Genomic DNA, 24,965 nt, shown 5'->3' with positions numbered 1-24,965 from the left:
TTTGTGGATAGTATGTTGCTTTACAGAATAACACAGCACCCAGCACAATTTCGTACATTTAGTTATTTATTTTTAGTATCAAATTGCCAAACAGTTAATATGTACTTTGACAAATTTGAGGAAATGCAAAAGTGAGAACTGCATTGTCAAAAAGAGAATAAAATGATTATTTTTATTTCAAATCAGCAGGTGTGCTTATGATACAAATGCATTATACAAGCATTCACTTATTTTTTCCCCAGCAAGTCTAAATCACTAAAGCACCCCTCTACCACTGTTGGGGGTGTTGTGCTTTTCTCCTGTGCAGGGCTGGGGATTGTTAGAGGGACAAACTGCGTCCAGGGCTTGGAGGGGCAGTGGAAAGGGCTCTCTGCAGTAGTGGTGGGGGGCATGGTTGGCTCTGGGTCTCTGCTAGCTGTGGTGACAGCAGTCAGGCTGAGCTCCTGAGACTCCTCTAAAGACTCCTCTTTGGCTGAAGCAGTTGAGGCTGGAGTTGCTTCGGCAAAATTGTTGAAGTTCCTCAAGGGAGACCATCCAGGGGGCCTTCTTCTAAAGACTTCCTGTGAATGGAAAAATTTTCCTGGTCAAAATCCTCCATTTAGCACAAATTTCCAAAATATATAGCTACACATCACTACCCTATTAATGTATCATATTTTCAGAGCATCATTGATATGCTATAGTAGTATAGTTTGCAGAATGTCTCACAAAATTCTGAAGGGGACCTGGTGCACATTCCACATTTGCTTCTGCAGTCTCATGTCTCCAAGGTGCCACATCTACTGTAGAATTGCAGTGAGCAAGTTCCTAGAGAGACGGTACACAGGATGGCAGGGACAAGCATTCATGATACATAGCATTACAATGAAATGTTATGATACCACATTGAATGGTATGGGTTTTTTTCTCTCCAAAAAGTATAACTATTTAATTTCCTCTCAGAAGTATTACAACAGCAGAATCATATTATATATATACTGTAGCCTATTCAAAAAATACTATGAGCTCCATTGTGGTTTACCACATCTTCAGCATCTGGATGACATTCATCGTTCAGCTCTTTGTGGTCCGCTTTGGAGCAATTGCTTTTCCTCATATCGAACATCAGTCTATACCTGAATCCAGCAACCACCTAAGAGGAGCATGTGAAAGAAGTTACTCATTAGTTTGAGCCGCCCTCCCCCCAGTGGATTCTGGAATGACACTGCTACCGCAAACAAGTACAGTGCAGTCCAAGGGTCACACCCATAGAGGTAAATATAGTCACACCACACCCACTAATTCCAGAGCCAAGGAGATGATTTGGAATATTTCCATTGGAAGGGATGAGCAAAGACACTTAAATTAAATTATATTTTTTCAAAAGTAGATCACTTTAAAAGATTTGTGTTGTTGGTAACTGTTGTAGGGTCTAACACCCCTGATCCCAACTGGTCACTCGGTTACCTGATTCACACTTTAGGGCTAGAACTGTACCGTACTGGCTCTGATCTTCTCTTTTCACATGGTCGTTTCCAGTATGGTTCCAGCAGCTATCGTAGATGCGTAACCAGATCAGCCATGGCCTAGTTCAGCTCAGTTTGTCCCTACAGTGTGAATCAGGTTTGAATTGAACAAGGTATTTAGAGTCTTGCTCAACTTTCCACCAGGTGGCGTAGTCAACTAGCCTTTGTAGCATTCAATAACTCAGAGTGAGATTTGAAACTGATTTACCTGTCTCGTAGCAAAACCAACACTGTTCAGGACGAAGTGATGGCTGGAGTCAGAATCCGCATTGAACCTAGTGATGGAGTATGTCACAGGAGCCTTTAGGTCCTCACTGTCCACATCAATCTCCCTAGGACACCCCAGACATGTGGAGCGTTCAGCAACAACAGGGGCCTCCACTGGAGAACAGAGAGGGTTGTCAGTATAGAAATTAATTTTAACCACACATTTTTTGGTGATTCTAATCTAAATCAACAAATATAAATTCCTCTACATGAGTCAATCTTTGGTTGACATTCATCTGGTTGTCTGGAAAAACTCTAAGTATAAATAGACTTGTATGTGGTCTTTGGCTTGTCCTACTTTGTGTGAAGTGAAAAACTAACCAACTGGGTCACAGAAAACTGCCAGGACCTCTTTATCTGTCTCTGACATGTGGACTGTTGCATTACAAGGGCTTGGCACCTGATAAATAAACAGAACAATATATGTTTTTATTGTTATTTAAAAATCAGATTGCACAGAGATGTCATCTAATAACAATGTACCAGGTAAGTTACCTGGTTCCCAGTTGAGAGGTAGTCACAGTCTCTCCAGACTTTGTTTCCCCCTGCTGGACAGTCAGTGACCCTGCCATTGAATACCACAAAGTACTGAGTGCCTGAGTCACTCTGAGCCTAGAAGAGAGGAAAGCAATAAATACTGTGACTGTGTAGTAATGTTAGTATTTTCTCTTCATCAATACAATGAACTCAAGATGTACGCAAAAAGGACTGGATAAATAACTAAATATAAATAACAATATTCTCAATATGTCACCTACCGTTGAGGCCTCCAGAATCTGGTAGAGTGCTAGTTGATTTCCATAAGGAAGCTTCTCATTGTACTTGACAAGGGCCAAGTCCACAGCTGCCTCCACGTCTTTGTCATCACAGAACACAAGGACCTGCTCTGGCTCAAGCTCCTGCCTCTGTCCTAGAGCCCAAAGCTGGAGAGAGATCACCAGCACACATAGCCTCACTCCCAGCTTCATAACAAAGACATGTATGTCCCAGGTCCGGAGAGAAGGAAATGTGAGATCTCGTTCCTTACTGGACTCCTACCTCTGAAATGATTGACTGTAGTCTATTCGCCTACACAGACCTGTTCAAATAAAATGAGACAGTGCACAATCAGAAAGGCATCCAGGCAGTCCCAGTGACAACAGAGTAAATGTTTACTTATCTGCTGTCACCACCATGCCTGCATTCTTTGAAAAATCTATATCTGTCTCTGAGTTGTGGAGAGTTTATGGCATGCAAGAACAATGATGGACATGTTATAAATCATATTATCCTTCTACAGTCACTTGTTGTGACACCAGTTTGTTGTCTTTACCTATCTCAAAAGATCTATCAAGGAGTCAAGTGCCTGAGGAGGGTTTATTGTCCTGTCTCCTCTATAATTTATGGAATAAAACCTTGAACGTCTCTGTGAATGTGCTGGTCAAATGAAACATCACAAATTCATTTCCTGTAATAAATAGCCACTTCATGACTTTATCAAAACCTTTTGGTCTAACGAAAACAAATGTTTTATCTCTAAAGTAAACATACATATTACTTTAGTATTAGTGTCAGAAGGTAATACAATAGTAGAAGTCCGTGTTATTAAGATGTAAATGGAAGGCAATAGGACAACCTCTCTCCCATTATAAAGTACTTGGATGGGTGAACATGGACCCTTTCCAAAAATGCTTGTCAGTTTGTCAATCCAAAATGAATCCTGACTTGCATTGACACATTGCTGCAGTAGTGTGTATTTTAGGAGATACTTTGTCCCTCCCTACCTTTGACCCTAAATGCATCCAATGCCTGCTAACACACAGTTTGATTTCCCCAGCAGCGCAGCCATTCCCAGAATCCAACCACAGCTCCGGTGCAATAAACATGAACCAATGTATAAAGGCATCATGGTCCAGGTATGATACAAATACAATCTTTGATAAACCAATAGAAAAAAAAATTTCCTCATATTTTCAATTTAGAGCCTAAAGCCTGTAACTCAGGATTAATTCAAACAAGTAATTGTCATAGAAACTGCTCAATCAACATGTCCTTTGAACCAACCTACTTTAACGCTATCTTTTTAGATAAAGAGTTGAGTAGACACAAATAACAAGATATCTGACCTGCAACAGCACAAGGTAAAGTTAGTCACATCATATAGGGTATATCAGCCATTTAAAGATAGCTCATAAATCATTTAAAAAGAAAACCCTCTTTGCCCCTCCCCCTGAGCACTCATCTCTTGAACAAGGCGTTTTGGTCGTCTGGAGATGAATTCACCACATCACACCTCATACATTTGGTCACAACACAAATACTCAACTGAACACAGAAGATGACAGACAAACTCAGAAACAACATGCATCGTGAAACAATACTTTTTCTACTGGTTGCGATCATAATGGGTGAGTTGCATGCACCTCTATCTAATAATGTCTAATCTATTCGGTGGTAGTGGTAGTCTGATATAAGTTGATACTGCAGGCCATTTGAATCTGAATTTGATTCTTAGATAATGTTAGAAAAGAGTGGAAGTGTACTCTTAAAAAGTCTAAATCATTGCATGACATTTTACAGACATAATCATGGCTACTTCAACACATTTTTACAATCATTTATTTAATTGTATTGTAAAAAATAAGATGAACCTAAGGGGGATCTGTAATTGTGCATGTGAATGTTGCCCTGGGTTTATCGTTTCTGTAAACTGTTTCACTTCACACTTCACACACTACACCGCTTCACAGGAAACAGCCTTATAACTGCTGCATTGGACCAGACCATCATCACCACAGATGAGTCTGGCCTAAACAACCCTGAGCCTACCGAGCAATCAAGCCTCCCAGAGAAGCCTGTTCTTCAGCCCAAAGAGACCGCTCCTGTCACCGGAAACTATGTGCTGAATGACACCGCAGGAAAGCCATGCATCAAGGTCTCCATGGGAGTGGAGTACATAGTTATTGAGAAGAAGGTAGGGACAATCACTTTCTCAGCACTTTTTGTTTGTGTTTCAGCACTTCTTTATCAGGGGTGAGACATCATGTGGTTTGTCACCTAAGTCGTGAAAAAATAAAACGGCCATTGACATTCACATTACTATGTTTGGTCATGAGTTCGACCATACACTCATTATGATACTATATTATTAAGTAGCTCTAAATCTATAACAAGAATTACTTGTTCCTACATCATCACTTGTTTGCTATTGCTTTTGTCCTTTTCCAATCCAATGGTATGTTGATCCTTTTTCAGAAAGCTTCCTATTTCAACTTAGACCCTTCCACCACCCTCGCTACAGGGAGATGTGGTCAAAAAGAGGCCGTTCTTTCCCTGGCTATTGTAGGAGAGGGAGGCTATCTGGATCTCACCTTTGAAAAGGTACAAATTCAGAAGCTTCCATCTTCTCATGCCACACATGATGTCTAATGCATATGACCACATCACCTTATAACTGGAAAAGTTTTTTCCTCTCCGACTCTGAGATGATAACTAAGAATAATCACAGGTTGACCACAACTGTTCCACATAACGATCAGAAGCAAAGCAATACATTATATCTATATATGGCTCTGAGCAGAAGCAAACTCATTCAAATGCATTTGCATGATGATTTGCATGTTTGGCTTTTAATAAAAACAATGATTTATTTATTTAATGCACATCATTAACTATTTTTCCTCCCACAGGAAGGGAACATATCCTATGTGTCAAAGGTCAGAGCTAATTTGGCACCAAGCAAAGGTGAGTTGACCAACATGATCTCACAAGTAGACACATGATTTGAAAAAAAATGCATGGATATTTTTCAACTGATTTTTCATTGTTCGAAAAACAAGGCTGAGCATATTCTTTCACCATTAGGAAATAAAAACTATCCTGGGGTGATAGAACATGAAAAGCTGTTCCCAACCGCCGCTGACCACAGCCTCAAGTGTAATTCTCAGACCGAGTTTCATCTGGCTGAAAACCTTAGAGTGAAGCTTGGGCCTCTTCAGTTCCAAGCCTTCAAACTCACCAATGGGAAGTTTGGAGAGGGTATGTCAATTTTTACATTTTGCAGACCTTTTCGTTCATGATGTTCGAAAGCCTTCTGTTTATTATTTTTCTGCAAGCATATTTATGGTATAATGCTCTTTTAAATGTATTATTGTAAAGGTAATGTTTTACCGTTTTGGCCCCTCAAAAACAATTATCCAAGTGTTAAGATCTAGATTAAATATTATTATTTTAAAAAATATTGTAAAATGTAACAGAATCAGTCAAAACAAAATCAATACTGTGTTTCTATTTTTACATTACATTTACTTTACAAAGTTTTAAAAAACTTGCAAAAAAAGTTAACCACACCCTGGGGTCATTTTGAAGTTCTGGCTCTAATACATTTTGCTGATATATATTTTTTAAATGATCTAGGAAGGGAAAACTCCATAACATATGCAGTAAATCTCCTGTATTTATCTTACATCTAAGACATATGTCAGTTATTTTATTATCAAGTAAATGCAGTCTATGTGAAGTAAAATATGTGTTGTTCAATATATTGAATTGCATCTGTCTATGTTTGGTTGCCATCAAGTAGTTCTGAAAGGTTTCAAGCAAGTCATCCCAGTCTACTGGGTCATAGTTACAGCCTAGGTCTCTTTCTGTCTCATTTGCATGTTAGGTTATTATAAGTAGGTCAATTATTATTCCGTGTATTATACGTCAGTGAGATCAGACCTCAAGTTGACCAAGTACTATGAATACGATTTTCGGGTAGTGATTCCTTTGGAGTATTAGAGAAATTGTATTTTGTCTTTTCTTTGAACCAGTATTTAAGAAGCTAGTTTCAGGAAGCTCATGCTGGTCTTTGAGGTGTTGAAATTGCAGGACTTTCTTCCCTTTCAAGTTTCATAAACAATATATATATATTGTTGTCCCCCCTATGGCATTTCAGAGGTTGAGTGCTGGGCTGACTTCAACAAGAGGATCTTCCCCATCATTATTGGTGCCACGGTTGTGGGACTCCTCCTGATTGCTGTCCTGACCTTCCTGATCATCTGGAACAACCGTAGACAAGCTGGCTATGACAGGATCTGAGAAGACTTCATGCAAACATAACATGAATGCTTTTTATAGCCATGTTTTGTATTTCCTAGATGCTTTTTAGTATTTTTATCCATGACTCAATATGAACCTTTTTATTGTTGTTTTTTAATATTTAATTCTGTTTGCAAAGAAAATAGAAATAATATTATTACAGTAAAAAAAATATGTGAATGTGGTTAATACTTCTAGGAAAACACTCTGTAAGTTTACAATCATAATCAGCCAATATGGTCAGCAAATTGAATCATGATGCATGCTAATTATATTTTTTGGGGGAAATTATATTTTGTTTAAAGAGTGCTCATATTCCCTTATTAAAAGTGTGGCTTTATCCAGCACAATTGAAATTCATTACTTTCAAGTTCACATATAAGTATAGATTTCTTGCATGCTTTATTATAAAAACACACTGTCCAAAAAGAGCTAATTCTGTAACAGTAGCGTAGCCAGAAATTCGTTGGAGGGTGGGCCTGCAAAATAATCATCATTATTATTTAAAAAATAAGCGAACTTCCTGTAATTCTACACATTCTGCCATAGGGCAAAGAGAAAATATTGCAGTTCTAAAGCTGATTTACTGCAATTCTTCAAATTTTGCCATGGGGCAGACAGGAAAATGTGCAGTTTTATAGCTAATCTCTTGCTATTCTACACATTTTGCAATGGGGTCGAGATAAACATTTAGCATTTTTAAGCTAATTAAAGCTCAAATAAACTGACTGAGATAAAGGCACTGGGTTATGAGCCAAATTGTTTGCTAAATGAACAAATTATGTAGGCAGAAGCATGGTGCATATGTAACCGATGTGAAATGGCTAGCTAGTTAGCGGTGGTGCACGCTAATAGTGTTTCAATCGGGTGACGTCACTCGCTCTGAGACCTGAAGTAGTTGTTCCCCTTGCTCTGCAAGGGCCGTGGCTTTTGTGGCGTGATGGTTAATGATGCTTCGTGGGTGTCAGTTGTTGATGTGTACAGAGGGTCCCTGGTTCAAGCCCAGGTAGGGGAGAGGAACGGAAGCTATACTGTTAGCCATTGAAGCACAGTGACATATGCCTCAATGCGCATATGTCACTGATTGGGTGGGCCTACCTACGTGGCTGTTCTGCAAGATGGTGGAAATTATGTCTGGAACCTCTCAAAAAAATGTACTTCCAAAGTGTCAACACTGTGACCTCTCCTTATTGGATCACCACGCCCCAAGATTAGCTATTATATTGTAACTTTACAATATTCTTTACAATATTGAAAAGATAACCGATTTACTGCTCTAACAATGGAAAAATACATGTCCTCAAAGATGGAAGTCAGGTGGGAGGAGGCTAGATCAGGTGGGATAATTTTAGTCAATGAGAGGGCAGATATGCATGTGACCAACAGACCATAGAGATAGAAGACTCATCTTTGAATCTGTACCATTAAAGGTGTCTGTGACAGCACGGGTAGTGCCATTGAGGCTTTCTCCGTTTTAAATTAGGTCATTTCCTTCATCAACATTAGCTGATTGCCCCTAACTAATAGGAATCCACACCCAGTTGACTACTTTAAAATGGTGCAAGCCCTAAACGGTAATGTCCATTTTAAAACGGGTTATATCCATGATGAGTTCTCTATCTATGTATAACAACAGGCGCAACTCTGATATAAAGTATAATTGATGAAATGCCCCGTGCGTCCACTTATATCAGTACATGAGTAACAACCTAACCATTACGAAACTTCTATTATATCAAATAAGCCTCACGTAGTAAATTAGCAATTACTTTTTTTAGTTGACCAAATTCGACACGCTCATTGACCTCCATACAAAAATTCCTCACTTTGTGGGCTTCTTTTTTGTGGACAAACCAAATATGTGTCGTAACTAAAGTAACTAACGTTGTTCTATCTGTGGCACTACAGTGGTAAACTTGATTACCAACAACGACGAGACGGCCTACAGGGAGGAGGTCAGGGCCCTCGGAGTTTGATGTCAGGAAAATAACCTTAAACTCAATGTCAACAAAACAAAGAAGATGATCGTGGACTTCAGGAAACAGGAGAGGAAGCACCCCACTATCCACATCGACGGTAGTCAGTAGTGAAGAGGGTGGAAAGTTTTAAGTTCCTCGGCGTACACATCACGGACAAACTGAAATGGTCCACCCACCCAGACAGGAGGCTGAAGAAATTCGGCTTGTCACCAAAAACACTAACAAACTTTTACAGATGCACAATCGAAAGCATCCTGTCGGGCTGTATCACCGCCTGGTACGGCAACTGCCCCGCCCATAACCGTAAGGCTCTCCAGAGGGTAGTGAGGTCTGCACAACGCATCACCGGGGGCAAACTACCTGCCCTCCAGGACACCTACACCACCCGATGTAACAGGAAGGCCTAAAAGATCATTAAGGACAACAACCACCCGAGCCACTGCCTGTTCACCCCGCTATCATCCAGAAGGCGAGGTCAGTACAGGTGCATTAAAGTGGGGACCGAGACTGAAAAACAGCTTCTATCTCAAGGCCATCAAACTGTTAAACAGCCATCACTAACATTGAGTTGCTGCTGCCAACATACTGACTCAAATCTCTAGCCACTTTAATCATTAAAAATAGGATGTAATACATGTATCACTAGCCATTTTAAACAATGCCACTTTATATAATGGTTACATACCCTACATTACTCATCCCATATGTACTTACTGTACTCTATACCATCTACTGCATCTTGCCTATGACATTCGGCCATCTGTCATTCATATATTTGTATATACTTATTTCTATTAATTCCTTTACACTTGTGTGTATAAGGTAGTTGTTGTGAAATTGTTAGATTACTTAAATATTACTGCATGGTCGGAACTAGAAGCACAAGCATTTCGCTACACTCGCATTAACTTCTGCTAACCATGTGCATGTGACCAATAAAATGTTGCTTTGATTTGGTAAAACGTCTTGCTTTGCCTCCTTCCTCTCTGCCCCGCCTCTGTCTCGGCATTTTCTATTGGTTGATCATCCTACGCGTCCACAAGAGAGAAGCACGCAGCAAATTGAATTTAGTCGTTTACGTCACTTTGTAGCGATTTTCACCAAACTAAGCATGTTTCGGCCTATAGTTTCATATAATACCATTTCCACCGATCAACTTTAGTTGATAATATGTATTGTAAAGTGCAGTATCTTAACCAGCTACATTTTAAATGGTAAATCGAAATAATATATTTGAAAGGCAAACGCTTATTTTCTTATTCAGCTGACGCGTTAGCCAGCTACTGACTGTTTAGACTGCAAACGTTAACTTCACATGGCTTCTGTCCTGAATGTTCAAACCCTACAGGGTTTAAGAATATTTCAACAGTAAGTCGATAATGCTTGTCATATGTTATGTTTACGATAACTGCATGTTAGCTATTTTGAATAAATAAACTGCTAAGATTAGAAGATGTCGATAGTTTTCTGTCAAGACAGTTTGCTAGCTAGCTAGTCAGCAAACCCAACGCGCAAGATTGTAGCTAGTTTGCTTCTTGACGCTAGCTAACGTTAGTGTTAAAATGGTTAAACAACCCTAGCACATGTTGGCCAAAACGATTAAGCCATATGTTGTGTGTGTCAACATGGCTAACTAGACTACTTACCTTTCTTAAAAATTATCCACCGATTCTGGTTAAATAAAGGTAGCTGGCTGGCTAACTTAGCATAACAGCTAGGTAGTTAACCAGTTGAACGGTTAAATGTTTTGTTTCCAAAGCGATGGGCAGTTAATTGAATGCATTTAGCTCTATATCAACTAGTTATCTTCTTTGAGCAATGATCATTATGAATACGAGTGTTAGCCAGCTGTGGACAAACAAACTGCTCTTTAGTACATGGTACAGTTAGCATGCCCTTGAAAGCCATTCATTGATGTAAACAGCTGTAACAACGTGCTCTCTTTACATGACCTTTTCAACCATCAAGGTCCGTGTCCTGCCTTGTTCTTTTATTATCTCATCTTAGGAAATTGATATGGACCAAAGGATTTGTGCGGTTTGCCTCAATTTGTAAGTAACATGGAGCAATATTGAATATCTCTTTGAAGTTATTAATCGCCATGTAGATTGAACTGCAAAGGAAGCATTTTAGTTGTCTCGATTAGTATGCTTTACATCATCACTCATACCTCAGGTCTCTTTCCCTCTTAGGGCAAGGCAGGATAGAAAAAGTCCTCGTTGCCAACAGAGGAGAAATCGCCTGCCGTGTGATGCGAACAGCAAAGAAGATGGGTGTGCGCTCTGTGGCAGTATACAGTGATGCAGATCGTCATTCCATGCATGTGGCCATGGTATGTCAAGGCTAAAGGTTGAAACTTTGACCCCCCTGTCTGTATATGTTTGTAGATGCATCTGTATTTATGGGGCTTCTCATGTTTCTTAGGCAGATGAGGCCTATAACATTGGGCCAGCCGCATCCCAGCAGAGTTACTTGTCCATGGAGAAAGTCATGGAGGTTGCCAAGAGATCTGGATCACATGTATGTTGTCAAGTGCAGTATTGTATTTACAGTACTCATTCATTGTGGCAATCCTAGTTTCTCAAAGTCGCAATTCAGACTATAACTGACGAATACGTTTATGAATGGTATTTTTGTTATAGGCTGTCCACCCAGGATATGGCTTCCTGTCAGAGAACACAGAGTTTGCTGAGGCATGCAAACAGGAGGGTATCATCTTTATTGGCCCTCCATCATCTGCTATCAGAGACATGGGTATCAAAAGGTATAGTAAAAGGTAGACTCAGCGATATGACATAGATGCAGAAAGTAAACGGCTTAGTGGGTCAATTTCCTCAACAACTAAGAGTGTTGAAGCGCGAGGCACAACGTCTCTGCTGTGTTGGTGCCATGGCTACCACGCTGTAACAGTGTGAAGCAAACCCGTGAACATGCACAGATACTGTGTGACTGTGTTGCATTTCGCTCATCTCAATATCTGCGGGGCTGCTTGTGGGAACTTTATTTTGCTGTATCTACCTTTTAAATGACAGTGTGTCCCCTAGGATATTTTTTAGCAGCAGTTGTGAAGTTAGTGATGGGGATGTGGTGGGCGTGGCCAATGAATGACTTCTCTTTAAAGTCACTCTTCAGTGTTGTATGTTGTAAGTCTGATTTGAATACTAGTTATTAAAAAGTTACATCTTAGAAATCGATATATTTTTCCTAGTACATCAAAATACATAATGTCAGCTGCGGGTGTTCCTATCATCGAGGGTTACCACGGAGAGGACCAATCGGATGAGAAGCTCCAAGCTGAGGCTGTCAGGATAGGCTACCCAGTGATGATAAAGGCTGTGCGTGGCGGGGGTGGTAAAGTAAGTTAGATGCACACACAGAAAGGATTGTTTCATGGAATGATAGTGTTGTTGTTTGTCTTAAGGCTCCTACGGTTGTGATTGGTTTATCTAGGGAATGCGCATTGCACACACCGCTGAAGACTTCCACGAGCAGCTTGAGTCTGCGAGACGAGAGGCTCGCAAGTCCTTCAATGATGATGTCATGCTAGTGGAGAAATTTGTAGAGGACCCCAGGTATGTAGAAGACACTCTGTATCTATTTATGTTTAAGGTTCAGACTACACCCCTGTTTAGATGTTGTGACAGATCTTGCTTCACTCACCAGACATGTGGAGGTCCAGGTTTTTGGGGACCAGCATGGAAATGCTGTCTACCTGTTTGAGAGGGATTGCAGCGTGCAGAGAAGGCACCAGAAGATCATTGAGGAAGCACCAGGTGTAAGTGCTATGATATAGCTACCGCCATAATTTTGCTCTCAGCACCACATGTCTTGGTTTCCTGTGTGAATGGCTGTCTGCTGGATAGGAGGCTTGATGCACTGTGTTTTGCACTCCCTAGTCTGTGTGACTGTATGTGTGTGTTAATGATTTGTAGTGTTTTTGTGTTTGTACCTGTGCTTGCAGCCTGGAATTAGCAAGGAGGTGAGGCGGAAACTGGGTGAGGCAGCCGTGAGAGCAGCCAAAGCTGTCAACTATGTGGGAGCAGGTGAACAGAGAATTGACCTCAAACCTTACACAAATAATTAATATTTGCATGCTGGGATGCAGAGTCCTCAATTTCCATTGTCTTTTTTTGGGGCATTGAACACTCACCCACTAGAGGGTGTGAAAAAAATATTCTGTTGTAACACCTGTTTGCTTTGCACCATCCTGTGCACTGGTGTATTAACCACATGTATGTCCCTGTCTATATGCAGGCACTGTGGAGTTCATCATGGATGCACAGCACAACTTCTTCTTCATGGAGATGAACACGCGTCTGCAGGTGGAGCACCCTGTGTCTGAGATGATCACTGGTACTGACCTGGTGGAGTGGCAGCTCAGGGTAAGGCAGAAAGAGGGAGAGGAATGGCAACAGAAGGGTGTTGGGGACATCAATGTGTTGTAATATGTTGAGTGTATTTATTAGCTCTTTTAGAGGGCCTCATAATCTCACATAATCCCAGAGATAGCAGGATTTCAATCTGAATATAGATTTGGTTAACAATTTGTAAACGCATCACCCTGACGTTTGTGTACTCTTCTCACTTGTCTCTCAGGTGGCTGCAGGCGAGAGGCTGCCCCTCCTGCAGGAGGAGATAGAACTGATGGGCCATTCGTTTGAGGCCAGGATATACGCTGAGGACCCCAACAACGACTTCCTCCCTGGGGCAGGACCCCTCCTTCATCTGTCTACACCCCTGGCAGACGAGTGCACACGCATCGAGACAGGCGTCAGGGAAGGTACAGTACACCCAGTTCACCTGGACCTACTTACACCTATTTAACACAGCCGTCAGACAGTACTGTTGATATTAGAGGTCGACCGATTATGATTTTTCAACACTGATACCGATTATTGGAGGACCAAAAAAAGCAGATACCGATTAATCAGACAATATTGTTATTTTTATATATATATTTGTAATAATGACAATTGCAACAATACTCAATTAACACTTATTTTAACTTAATATAATACATAAATAAAATCTATTTAGTCTCAAATAAAAAATGAAACATGCTCAATTTGGTTTAAATAATGCAAAACATAGTGTTGGAGAAGGTAAAAGTGCAATGTGCCATGTAAAAAACCTAACGTTTAAGTTCCTTGCTCAGAACATGAGAACATATGAATGCTAGTAGTTTAATATTCCCAGTTCTTCAATATTCCCAGTTAAGAAGTTTTAGGTTGTAGTTATTATAGGAATTATGACGCGCAGACTATTTCTCTCTATACCATTAGTATTTCATATACCTTTGACTATTGGATGTTCTAATAGGTACTTTAATATTGCCAGCCTAATCTCAGGAGTTGATAGGCTTGAAGTCATAAACAGCGCTGTGAAGCAAGCATTGCTAAGAGCTGCTGGCAAATGCTCAGTCAGACGGCTCTATTGAATCCTAATATAATAAACACAGAAATATGAGCCATTGGCCATTAATATAGTCAAATCCGGATACTATCATTTCAAAAACAAAACGTTTTTTCTTTCAGAGAAATACAGAACCGTTACGTATTTTATCGAACGGGCAGCAACCCTAAGTCTAAATATTGCTGTTACATTGCACAACCTTCAATGTTGTCATAATTATGTAAAATTCTGGCAAATTAGTTCGCAACTAGCCAGGCGGCCTAAACTGTTGCATATACCCTGACTCTGCGTGCAATGAACGCAAGATAAGTGACACAATTTCCCTAGTTAATATTGCCTGCTAATGTTAATTTATTTTAGCTAAATATGCAGGTTTTAAAAATATATACTTCTGTGTATTGATTTTAGGAAAGGCATTGATGTTTATGGTTAGGTACAATTGTGCTTTTTTCGAGAATGCGCTTAAATCATTCTCCGTTTGGCGAAGTAGGCAGTGATTCGATGATAAATTAACGATTATATGCAACGCAGGACAGGCTAGTTAACCTAGTAATATCATCAACCATGTGTAGTTAACTAGTGATTATGTGAAGATTGATTGTTTTTTATAAGAGAAGTTTAATGCTAGCTAGCAACTTACCTTGGCTCCTTGCTGCACTCGCGTAACAGGTGGTCAGCCTGCCACGCAGTTTTCTCATGGAATGCAATGTAATCGGCAGCCAAAAATGCCAATTACCGATTGTTATGAAAACTTGAAATCGGCCCTAATTAATCGGCCATGCCGGTTAATCGGTCGACCTCTAGTTGATGTATCCACATGATTATGTACCTGTCTGTGTTCTCAGGAGATGAAGTGTCAGCCCACTACGACCCCATGATCGCTAAACTGGTGGTGTGGGGAGAGGACCGCTCTGCTGCTCTGAGGAAGCTCAGATACTGCTTACGTCAGTACAACGTAAGAGTATTAACATTATACACATACTGGACACATCCCACTGCGTATTTCTGTTTTGTAACTGTTGATTGATTGACCACTGATCCCGGCAGATTGTAGGCCTCAACACCAATATTGACTTCCTGCTGAGTCTGTCTGGCCACCCAGAGTTTGAGGCGGGGAATGTGACCACCAGCTTCATCCCCCAGCACTATGAGCAGCTGTTCCCCAAGCCCAGCCCTCCCTCCAGGGCCACACTGTGTCAGGCTGCCCTGGGCCTGCTGCTCAGAGAGAGGGCCAGCACTCAAACCTTCAGAGACCAGTCCAACGGTGAGGAATAACAACACAGGCCTGTCTACAGGTCGCTGAGAACTATACCACAACTGCCTGAAAAAGTGCTGTTGTCTGTTAGAGGATACCTTAAACTGTCTGTTCTTTTCTCCTGTCGCAGATCCCTTCTCTCCTTTTGCCTCCAGTAACGGCAGGAGGGTGAACATCCTATATAGTATGAATATGATGCTCCAGCTGGGTGAAACTAGTGAGTCCAAACCTCCTTCAATAGCTCAGAGGAAGCAGCCAGTATACCTTGGTTTGATTTAAATGCTCTTCACTCAGTCTTATGTTGATGAGGAGCCCAGCCAGGCCTCCTAGACCTCATTCTTGTTTCTCCTAGACCTCACTAATGACATTGATTAGTGTGTCTGATTCCGTCCAGACTATAAGTGAACCCATCTTAATACCATCTCCTCACTATAATGAAACATTCAGCAGTCCTTAATGCAAAGTTAGTCTCTCTCATCCTCATGTTTCACTGTTGCTGAAAATATTGATTGAATAGAGAAAAAAGTACTTTATTTGTCCTTTAAGTACTTTTAATCTACTTTTTGTTTACTTGTGACATGGAATTTATGTCGTAAAAGTTATTCATATTTTATGTCATACATAAAGTAATTTGAACAGGATCCATCATATGCATTTTTTATGAAGGCAAGTCTTCCATGAATCAAGTGGCAGAGAAAAGACTTAAAGTTCTGTGAAATGTTTTTTTTCTGTGCAGAAGTGGAATTAACGGTTACATATAATCCAGATGGGACCTACTCTATGGAGGTACATGTTCTGTGGGTGCTGAGTGTTGTAAAAATGTCTAATGGAAAAGGTTGAACATACCCAAACATGATTTCCTGCGGCTGATGTGTTGTCTCCTTCCTCAGATTGGAGGGGAAGTGTTCCAGGTGTCAGGGGAGGTGGAGACAGAGGGACAGACATCCTTCCTGCACTGCTCTGTGAACGGGGTGAAGTCCCGGCCCAAACTGGTCATCCTGGATAACACAGTACACCTCTTCTCTATGGTGAGTCCCCTCCTCTGGAACACATGTTCTCCATCAGGGTACCTTAGGTCCTCTAAGCCACCCTCTCCTCCAACCCACCCTCTCCTCCCCATCAGGAGGGTAGTGCGGAGGTGAGCATTCCAGTGCCAAAGTTCCTGGCTGGTGTGAGCACAGGAGCACAGGGAGGAGCTGTGGCACCCATGACTGGGACCATTGAGAAGGTAATAAATTACAGATTCTCTTCTCATTGCGGTCTCTCTCACCGCCATAATGTATCTGTCTATAAAAGCTGACCCAGCCACTCTGACTGATCTTTAATATGTTGCTGTGGGATGTGATTTCCTGCCAGATGGTCAGGCATGCTGATTCATGGGATATCTCTCATTAGCTCACTTAGCGGCTAATGTCGGAAAATGATTTAATCTATACCTCCTGTTGATGACATGGTGTGAATCGATAAATGTCAGTTGCAATGGAAAAACAGAATGTAGCCACACGGACTCTCTGTCCTAACATTAACAGGGCCATTTAGAATTGATAGGGAAGATCCTTAATATGATCGCATCTTTATTCCAGGTGCTGGTGAAGGCAGGAGACACAGTGCAGATGGGAGACTCCTTGATGGTGATGAATGCCATGAAAATGGAGGTGAGCTGACATTTCAGGCACTGGGAGGATTCCACTCCCAATACTACACATGGACTTTAACTCTGTAGCCACCCACTTATCACTCACATTGGGCTCTAAATGAACTATGGGTCCTCAGACTATTCTCTCTTTCTGCAGCACATCATCCGAGCACCCAAAGCTGGAATCATCAAGAAGGTGTTTTTCAAGGATGGCTCCCAGGCCAACCGGCACGCAGCCCTGGTAGAGTTTGAGGAGGCCGCTGAGGAGGAATAATCTAAATCTAATCATGTGTGAATATTTATTTGTGAACTTTGAGACTAAGTTACTGTAGAAATCAAATCAGGCATTTTAAAATTCAACCGGAAGGGTTGATGCATTTTCTACAGGAGTAGCAAACTGCTGTACAATCCTAAGGGAACACACTACAGGTCCATGTTTTGTGGCAGAAATGTCGATATATAACAATACTGGTATATTTGCTTAGGTTTTTTTTCTAATCCAAATTTTCTGATGGCTGTATAGAAGTCTGGCTTTTGTACTATTCTCCTCTTGCAGTTCTCTCTTTGCAGACTGCCATCATTGAAGTCGTTTGTGGTGTTGTCAAAATGAAGGGTGATGTTTTTTTTTTAAGTCATCAGTGATTGGTTCTTCTCTAACCAATCAGAATTTTAAAAATGCCACTTTACCATCAGTTTCTGGGACCAATTAGATGGTCTAGAATGGATTTCTATTCGGGGAGTTATTCAGATCGACTCATTGTGGGGAAGGGCATGGCGTCGCATTTGGCCAGAGCAAGGAATTTGGGTAGCCAGGCAATTTTCTTCTAGCTTCAGTTTTGTACATGCTGCCACATCTTCTATAGCCTGGTCCCAGATCTGTTTGTACTCCTTGTCATGATATCACAAACAGACTGACACTCGGGCTACATTTTAGTCTTGGAAATCCCAGACCTAGGGTAACAGTGGGAGCCTAGCTACATCTCACATGATTCAGATTCAATCCAGGATGTGAAATTACAGTAAGGGCTATTCACCGATAACTGCCTCCCCTTACAGGCCTACCTTGTATTGGTTACTTTAGTCCATAAAACTAATACCATGGAAGAGATTACCTATCATTAAACAACCAATTTGAGAGAAGGTTGGTGCTGAAATCAGTCAGGGTTATAAAGTGTTGAATCCCCCAAGCACACACTCCTGACAACTTGTTTGTGGTAAGTTATGTCTGCTAACCTGTGTGCTGTCATCCATTCAATAGTGAGCCTAATCGTTATCGGAGTGTTGCCAAATAATTTTTTTCTAAAAGATCATTTCATAGAGAAACTCAATATCCTGTCATTTCTTTTGTAGCTGTATAGAAGTATATTACTATTGTCATGACGTTGGCCTGTGGGATAGATTTATGACAGTCCTAAATACCTCTTCCCCCCGTTTCCTCTCTACCCTACATTTAAAAAACCTTTGGTTAACAGAGATTCTGGGAACATCAGTAGGTCGGGGGAAATGAACAATTGAACATACAGTGCATTGCGAAAGTATTCGGCCCCCTTGAACTTTGCGACCTTTTGCCACATTTCAGGCTTCAAACAAAGATGAAACTATTTTTTTGTGAAGAATCAACAAGTGGGACGATATTTATTGGATATTTCAAACTTTAACAAATCAAAAACTGAAAAATTGGGCGTGCAAAATTATTCAGCCCCTTTACTTTCAGTGCAGCAAACTCTCTCCAGAAGTTCAGTGAGGATCTCTGAATGATCCAATGTTGACCTAAATGACTAATGATGATAAATACAATCCACCTGTGTGTAATCAAGTCTCCGTATAAATGCACCTGCACTGTGATGGTCCGTTAAAAGCGCAGAGAGCATCATGAAGAACAAGGAACACACCAGGCAGGTCCGAGATACTGTTGTGAAGAAGTTTAAAGCCGGATTTGGATACAAAAAGATTTCCCAAGCTTTAAACATCCCAAGGAGCACTGTGCAAGCGATAATATTGAAATGGAAGGAGTATCAGACCACTGCAAATCTACCAAGACCTGGCCGTCCCTCTAAACTTTCAGCTCATACAAGGAGAAGACTGATCAGAGATGCAGCCAAGAGGCCCATGATCACTCTGGATGAACTGCAGAGATCTACAGCTGAGGTGGGAGACTCTGTCCATAGGACAACAATCAGTCGTATATTGCACAAATCTGGCCTTTATGAAAGAGTGGCAAGAAGAAAGCCATTTCTTAAAGATATCCATAAAAAGTGTTGTTTAAAGTTTGCCACAAGCCACCTGGGAGACACACCAAACATGTGGAAGAAGGTGCTCTGGTCAGATGAAACCAAAATTGAACTTTTTGGCAACAATGCAAAACGTTATGTTTGGCGTAAAAGCAACACAGCTCATCACCCTGAACACACCATCCCCACTGTCAAACATGGTGGCAGCATCATGGTTTGGACCTGCTTTTCTTCAGCAGGGACAGGGAAAATGGTTACAATTGATGGGAAGATGGATGGAGCCAAATACAGGACCATTCTGGAAGAAAACCTGATGGAGTCTGCAAAAGACCTGAGACTGGGACGGAGATTTGTCTTCCAACAAGACAATGGTCCAAAACATAAAGCAAAATCTACAATGGAATGGTTCAAAAATAAACATATCCAGGTGTTAGAATGGCCAAGAAAGTCCAGACCTGAATCCAATCGAGAATCTGTGGAAAGAACTGAAAACTGCTGTTCACAAATGCTCTCCATCCAACCTCACTGAGCTCGAGCTGTTTTGCAAGGAGGAATGGGAAAAAATGTCAGTCTCTCGATGTGCAAAACTGATAGAGACATACCCCAAGCGACTTACAGCTGTAATCGCAGCAAAAGGTGGCGCTACAAAGTATTAACTTAAGGGGGCTGAATAATTTTGCACGCCCAATTTTTCAGTTTTTGATTTGTTAAAAAAAGTTTGTCGTTCCACTTCATGATTGTGTCCCACTTGTTGATTCTTCACAAAAAAATACAGTTTTATCTCTTTATGTTTGAAGCCTGAAATGTGGCAAAAGGTCGCAAAGTTCAAGGGGGCCGAATACTTTCGCAAGGCACTGTATGCGGTGGTACTTAATGAATATGATGTCAGTTCGGTTGTCAGCAGACATTCTCATCAATGATAAGATGACAAACTACAGTGGAAAGTCTACACAGTTATCAGATTCCCATGAAATTGTGATGGGATGAAATGTGATTTTAGCTTCTAAAATGAGAGATTTGGATTTTCATAAGATGGATGCTCAATCAGTGGCCCGCCTCTGAAGGGACATGGGCTACAAAACACGCCCTCTTCTCCCTTCCTATATAAAGCCTTGACGACAACATAACTTCCTGTTCCGAGGACGTGAGGACGACAGTCCTATGTCAGAATGGTTCAGATAACTACAGAATGAAGCCAACATCAGCGCGAGCTTTGGTTGCGAATGGTATGAACTCATTCACTACAGAAGTGATACCTCCTAGCCGTCGAGTTAGCAGCAGCTGCAAACGCAGGTTAGGAAGGAACAGACAGAGTACCCCGTCTACCACAACGACGTTACTACAACATCCAATTGACAACCAGAGACATTCTTCAAAGGACAGAGGACTCGGTTTGGCAACACAGTCTTCCATCTACCACCAACCTACTGAAGCGCAGCTCAGAGTAAATATTTATTGCATTTTCCTTTTTCAAATGTGTGGGAATTTAGAATAGATACTATATTTACGATAGCACAGCTTTTTCCCTTTGTTCCTCAGTCTCCTGCTCTTTCACTCAACCCATCCCCTTTTCCTTTGTGTAACAAGTTGTCATATCTGTTCCGCCCGCTAGGGACGTTTTCCTTTATGCCGTAATCAAGTTATGATTGTGAGTATGTGAATTGTGTGATTATTTATTTACTAAATACCTAACCAAACAATTTTGTATTGCTGATTCAACTTATTAGCCATGGTTCGTGCAGATAAAATAATTTACAACTTTCAGATGAGACTGAATTGAGTTGACGATTGATATCGACTGCTATGGATGTAAAATATTACTAGGTCTTTAAGAGTATTTGGAAGATAACAGCTCTATAAATATTTTTGTGGTGCCCGACTCTAGCTAATTACATGATTAGCTCAATCAGGTAATATTAATTACGGAGAAATTATTTTATAGAATAGCAAGTAATGTCACTATGCTAGTGCTATCGAATGGTCAAGTAGTGTGTGTACATTTGTCGCATACACATTCTGCTGGAAAGGACAAAAGTTACATGCTTTTTAAAAACATTTATTCCATAAATAGAATTTGCTTTAAACATCAACCATTTCACTGACAGGAGTACAATAACATACCTTTTTTCTTCAATGAACATGATCAAGAGAAACAAACAGCTGACTTCACATCAGTGTCCTTGTAGAGATGTATCCATATTGCCTTCATAAATTGATTGAAATTGAAATGTGACAATCTGAACAAGATGCTGCATTTATATCAAAACTGAGTAGCAAACAAGTACAATCCATCATATGATCAATAGTAGTGCCAGATATAATTACGAATATTGGTACCATGCAAATAAATATCAAGCTCCACTGACTTCTTGGACAAGTGTCTCCCATTTCAAGCTACTGAGAGGTATGTAACGGCTAAAAATAGTAACCATATAAAATCCCATGATTATGTATCTCGGCAATATTCGAATAAATTTGTATGGTGATGTGCAAAATGTCACTGTCTTTGTTAGCAAGTTTAAAATGGTTGTCTCAATGACCCTCTTGACTCAGACATTTCCATTATTGTGGGCTAAAAGGCTACAGGATACAGGGAGCAAAAGCAGTTGCATTCAGTCCGTGAGGTTCTCTCGCCTGCCCTATTACCAGTAATATGATGGAAATAAATACAAACATTAACAAGTGGTTAGTAAGAGGGGGGGGAAAGACTAACAAATTAAATAAAAACATGATTCAAATGATAGGCAATGATTAGTGAAAGGCAAACAAAAACAATGTGGCTTTGAAAACAACTAGATGTGAAAGCTATTTCATGTCATCTTGGCAGCTATTATTTAATATCTGGGTTGTTCCACGAAAAGAGTACCTTTTGTGACCCTTTGATATTCTAAGTAGAAATTGTGCACCAATATTAAATGAAGTGCCCTTTAATATAGACCACATGGAAAATTCAATCAAATCAGATTTTAATAAAAAAATCCCTCTGCACCCTCTAAGATGATTTTAACCCACTTAACCTGAATATTTCTCCAAGTTTTACCATTGTAAAGCCCTACTTATTTAGTTGCTTTGCATTTCTGAAAATCATTTATTTTAAGTTATCAGTGATTCATTCAAATAAAAAATAAAAAAGTTTGAGTGGATTTTCCCTTTAATATGGTGAAACTGTTCCTTTATTTTTGGGGGGCCATTATCTGGTGTTTTGTGGTGAAAACTGAGTGTGTTGAGATTAACACATCAACCCTGTTATCTGTAGAGGCTAGAAATGTTTAAAAAAAAAATTATGTACATACAGTGGGGCAAAAGTATTTAGTCAGCCACTGATTGTGCAAGTTCTCCCACTTAAAAAGATGAGGCCTGTAATTTATCATAGGTACACTTCAACTATGACAGACAAAATGAGAAGAAAGAAAATCACATTGTAGGACTTCAATGAATTTGCAAATTATGGTGGAAAATAAGTATTTGGTCACCAACAAACAAGATTTCTGGCTCTCACAGACCTGTTACTTCCTCTGTCCTCCACTCATTACCTGTATTAATGGCACCTGTTTGAACTTATCAGTATAAAAAGACACCAGTCCACAACCTCAAACAGTCACACTCCAAACTCCACTATGGCCAAGACCAAAGAGCTGTCAAAAGGACACCAGAAACAACATTGTAGACCTGTACCAGGCTGGGAAGACTGATTCTGCAATAGGTAAGCAGCTTGGTTTGAAGAAATCAACTGTGGGAGCAATTATTAGGAAATGGAAGACATACAAGACCACTGATAATCTCCCTCGATCTGGGGCTCCACGCAAGATGATGAGTGAGCAAAAATCCCAGAACCACACGGGGGGGACCTAGTGAATGATCTGCAGAGAGCTGGGACCAAAGTAACAAAGCCTACCATCAGCAAGGGCATTGAAGATTAAACGTGGCTGGGTCGTTCAGCATGACAATGATTCCAAACACACCGCCCGGGCAATGAAGGAATGGCTTCATAAGAAGCATTTCAAGGTCCTGGAGTGGCCTAGCCAGTCTCCAGATCTCAACCCCATAGAAAATCTTTGGAGGGAGTTGAAAGTCCGTGTTGCCCAGCAACAGCCCCAAAACATCACTGCTCTAGAGGAGATCTGCATGGAGGAATGGGCCAAAATACCAGCAACAGTGTGTGAAAACCTTGTGAAGACTTACAGAAAACGTTTGACCTCTGTCATTGCCAACAAAGGGTATATAACAAAGTATTGAGATAACTTTTGTTATTGTCCAAATACTTATTTTTCCACCATAATTTGCAAATAAATTCATAAAAATAAAAAAATAAAAAACTACTAAAATCCTACGATTTTCTTTCTCATTTTGTCTGTCATAGTTGAAGTTTACCTATGATAAATTACAGGCCTCATCTTTTTAAGTGGGAGAACTTGCACAATTGGAGGCTGACTAAATACTTTTTTGCCCCACTGTGTGAAGCCTGCATTCAATTGCCCTCCCCCGATACTTTATTTGGCACTTACTATAGTAATTTCTTTATTTAACCTCTTGATGGGAAAAAGTTTATTTTATTAAGTTGAACATGTGCTTTTTATGACAAATTTTAAAATTAGGTGACAATTTTTTGGGGGACCAAGTTACACTTCTCAAAAGGCACTGTATTGGTGGAACAACACATCTCTCGTAGGAAGCTATTATACGGACATTCTCCTGTCGACATTTCGGAACAAACAACGCTAACAAATCTGAGCAGAAAAGGCATTTCAGGGATTTTTTGTATTTTATGTATTTATTTTTTTAAATAGCAGAGACCTGACCAAACTGCTTTCACATTTTCATACCTTGAAAAACAGGTAGTAAAAATGGAAGGTATGGCTTTAAAAAGGTCCACCTAATTTCCTCAGGAAAGGCAGCAGACCTTTCAGATAGTCAGGTGGTGAAGCAGGAGCAGCACTAACCTACAGGCGCAAAGTAGTAGACCATGCTTTTTTTTCACTTAAGTCTGACAAATCATTCTTTGGTCTGATTCCCTTTTATTATTTACAGGAACAGAACAGAGGCAAATGCAGCATCTCTGAAAGTGGTGGTGCAGAGCCTCATGGCTTTCAACGTTCTTCTCTTGAGATATAGTCTGACTGTCCACTGAGGTGGTCAGCCCTGGGCCGTGCAGTGAGTAGTCCCTCTGTTTGGCCATGGGGCAGGGCGGGACGGGGCACCTGGCGGGACAACTGCTCTCTGCTACCTTAGCAATGAGTGGCCTCCATGGGGGAGAGTGTCAAGATGCTCCGGTCGTTGGAATAGAAGGGGTCCGAGTTGCTCCTCGATCTAAAAGCATTAACGACAGAGGAGTGAGGGGTGGCGGTGGGAGAGGACTAAGCTGAAAACCTGCCTCTGGAGTGCTTCTGTCGGTCTCTGACCTGCCTAAAGATCCTTCATTTACTGTTGGATGGATGGCCATTACATGGTACAGTAAGGGGATGTCATGGCACAGGAGTGGTTGAAGACCTTATCTGTATTGATATGAGGAGGCCCTGCCTTGGATCTGAAGCCCTGTCATCCTGCTCATCTTCCACTGCCTCCCAACCCTGTCTCCTACACTACACTTCAACCTACAGAGGGAGCAGGACAAGCAAACAA

General features: G+C 40.7%; 4 protein-coding genes across 10 annotated transcripts in view; 2 read left to right on the top strand and 2 right to left on the bottom strand.

Moving 5' to 3' along the window:
* Window positions 1–48: 48 nt before the first annotated feature.
* Window positions 49–10,677, bottom strand: LOC109902650 (kininogen-1-like). The gene is made up of 8 exons (XM_020499191.2): window positions 10,459–10,677; window positions 2,531–2,850; window positions 2,268–2,384; window positions 2,094–2,172; window positions 1,714–1,886; window positions 1,022–1,132; window positions 709–807; window positions 49–560 (listed from the first exon to the last, which is right to left on the bottom strand). The coding sequence occupies exons 2-8, from the start codon at window positions 2,738–2,740 to the stop codon at window positions 228–230; spliced, it is 1,122 nt and encodes a 373-aa protein (XP_020354780.1). The 5' UTR covers window positions 2,741–2,850; window positions 10,459–10,677; the 3' UTR covers window positions 49–227.
* LOC109902651 (lysosome-associated membrane glycoprotein 3) lies at window positions 3,610–7,183 on the top strand. Its single transcript, XM_020499193.2, has 7 exons — window positions 3,610–3,667; window positions 3,839–4,159; window positions 4,502–4,725; window positions 5,007–5,132; window positions 5,441–5,495; window positions 5,616–5,789; window positions 6,691–7,183. Exons 2-7 carry the CDS (start codon window positions 4,090–4,092, stop codon window positions 6,831–6,833), a joined length of 792 nt encoding a protein of 263 aa, XP_020354782.1. The 5' UTR covers window positions 3,610–3,667; window positions 3,839–4,089; the 3' UTR covers window positions 6,834–7,183.
* On the top strand, window positions 9,851–17,750 carry LOC109902649 (methylcrotonoyl-CoA carboxylase subunit alpha, mitochondrial). Of its 5 annotated transcripts, none has more exons than XM_031785946.1 (19): window positions 9,851–10,026; window positions 10,820–10,863; window positions 11,005–11,144; window positions 11,237–11,332; window positions 11,455–11,576; window positions 12,021–12,168; window positions 12,263–12,384; window positions 12,476–12,587; window positions 12,774–12,855; window positions 13,067–13,194; window positions 13,409–13,592; window positions 15,070–15,179; window positions 15,272–15,488; window positions 15,610–15,696; window positions 16,216–16,265; window positions 16,370–16,507; window positions 16,603–16,707; window positions 17,063–17,134; window positions 17,273–17,750. In XM_031785946.1, the coding sequence occupies exons 1-19, from the start codon at window positions 9,983–9,985 to the stop codon at window positions 17,387–17,389; spliced, it is 2,118 nt and encodes a 705-aa protein (XP_031641806.1). In that variant the 5' UTR covers window positions 9,851–9,982; the 3' UTR covers window positions 17,390–17,750. The 5 variants fall into 5 exon arrangements, 4 of the variants coding, with proteins under 4 accessions (XP_031641806.1, XP_020354779.1, XP_020354777.1 ...); XM_020499188.2 differs by having other exon boundaries at window positions 9,854–10,180; window positions 10,781–10,863; XM_020499189.2 differs by having other exon boundaries at window positions 9,862–10,180.
* A 3,636-nt stretch (window positions 17,751–21,386) lies between these two features.
* The window catches only part of LOC109902652 (probable phospholipid-transporting ATPase IF), a 37,570-nt gene continuing 33,991 nt past the window's right edge, over window positions 21,387–24,965 (bottom strand). For all 3 annotated transcript variants that reach the window (XM_020499194.2, XM_020499196.2, XM_020499195.2), the window contains one exon: window positions 21,387–24,653. Coding sequence is in view for 1 of the 3 variants with exons in the window: in XM_020499195.2 (XP_020354784.1) it covers window positions 24,572–24,653 (82 nt within the window). In the remaining 2 variants the exon portion in view is untranslated. The remainder of the gene's footprint in view (window positions 24,654–24,965) is intronic.

Source organism: Oncorhynchus kisutch, linkage group LG13 (genome assembly GCF_002021735.2).
Source record: "Oncorhynchus kisutch isolate 150728-3 linkage group LG13, Okis_V2, whole genome shotgun sequence".
NCBI lineage: Eukaryota > Metazoa > Chordata > Actinopteri > Salmoniformes > Salmonidae > Oncorhynchus > Oncorhynchus kisutch.
This window is presented reverse-complemented; position numbering and strand designations above follow the sequence as displayed.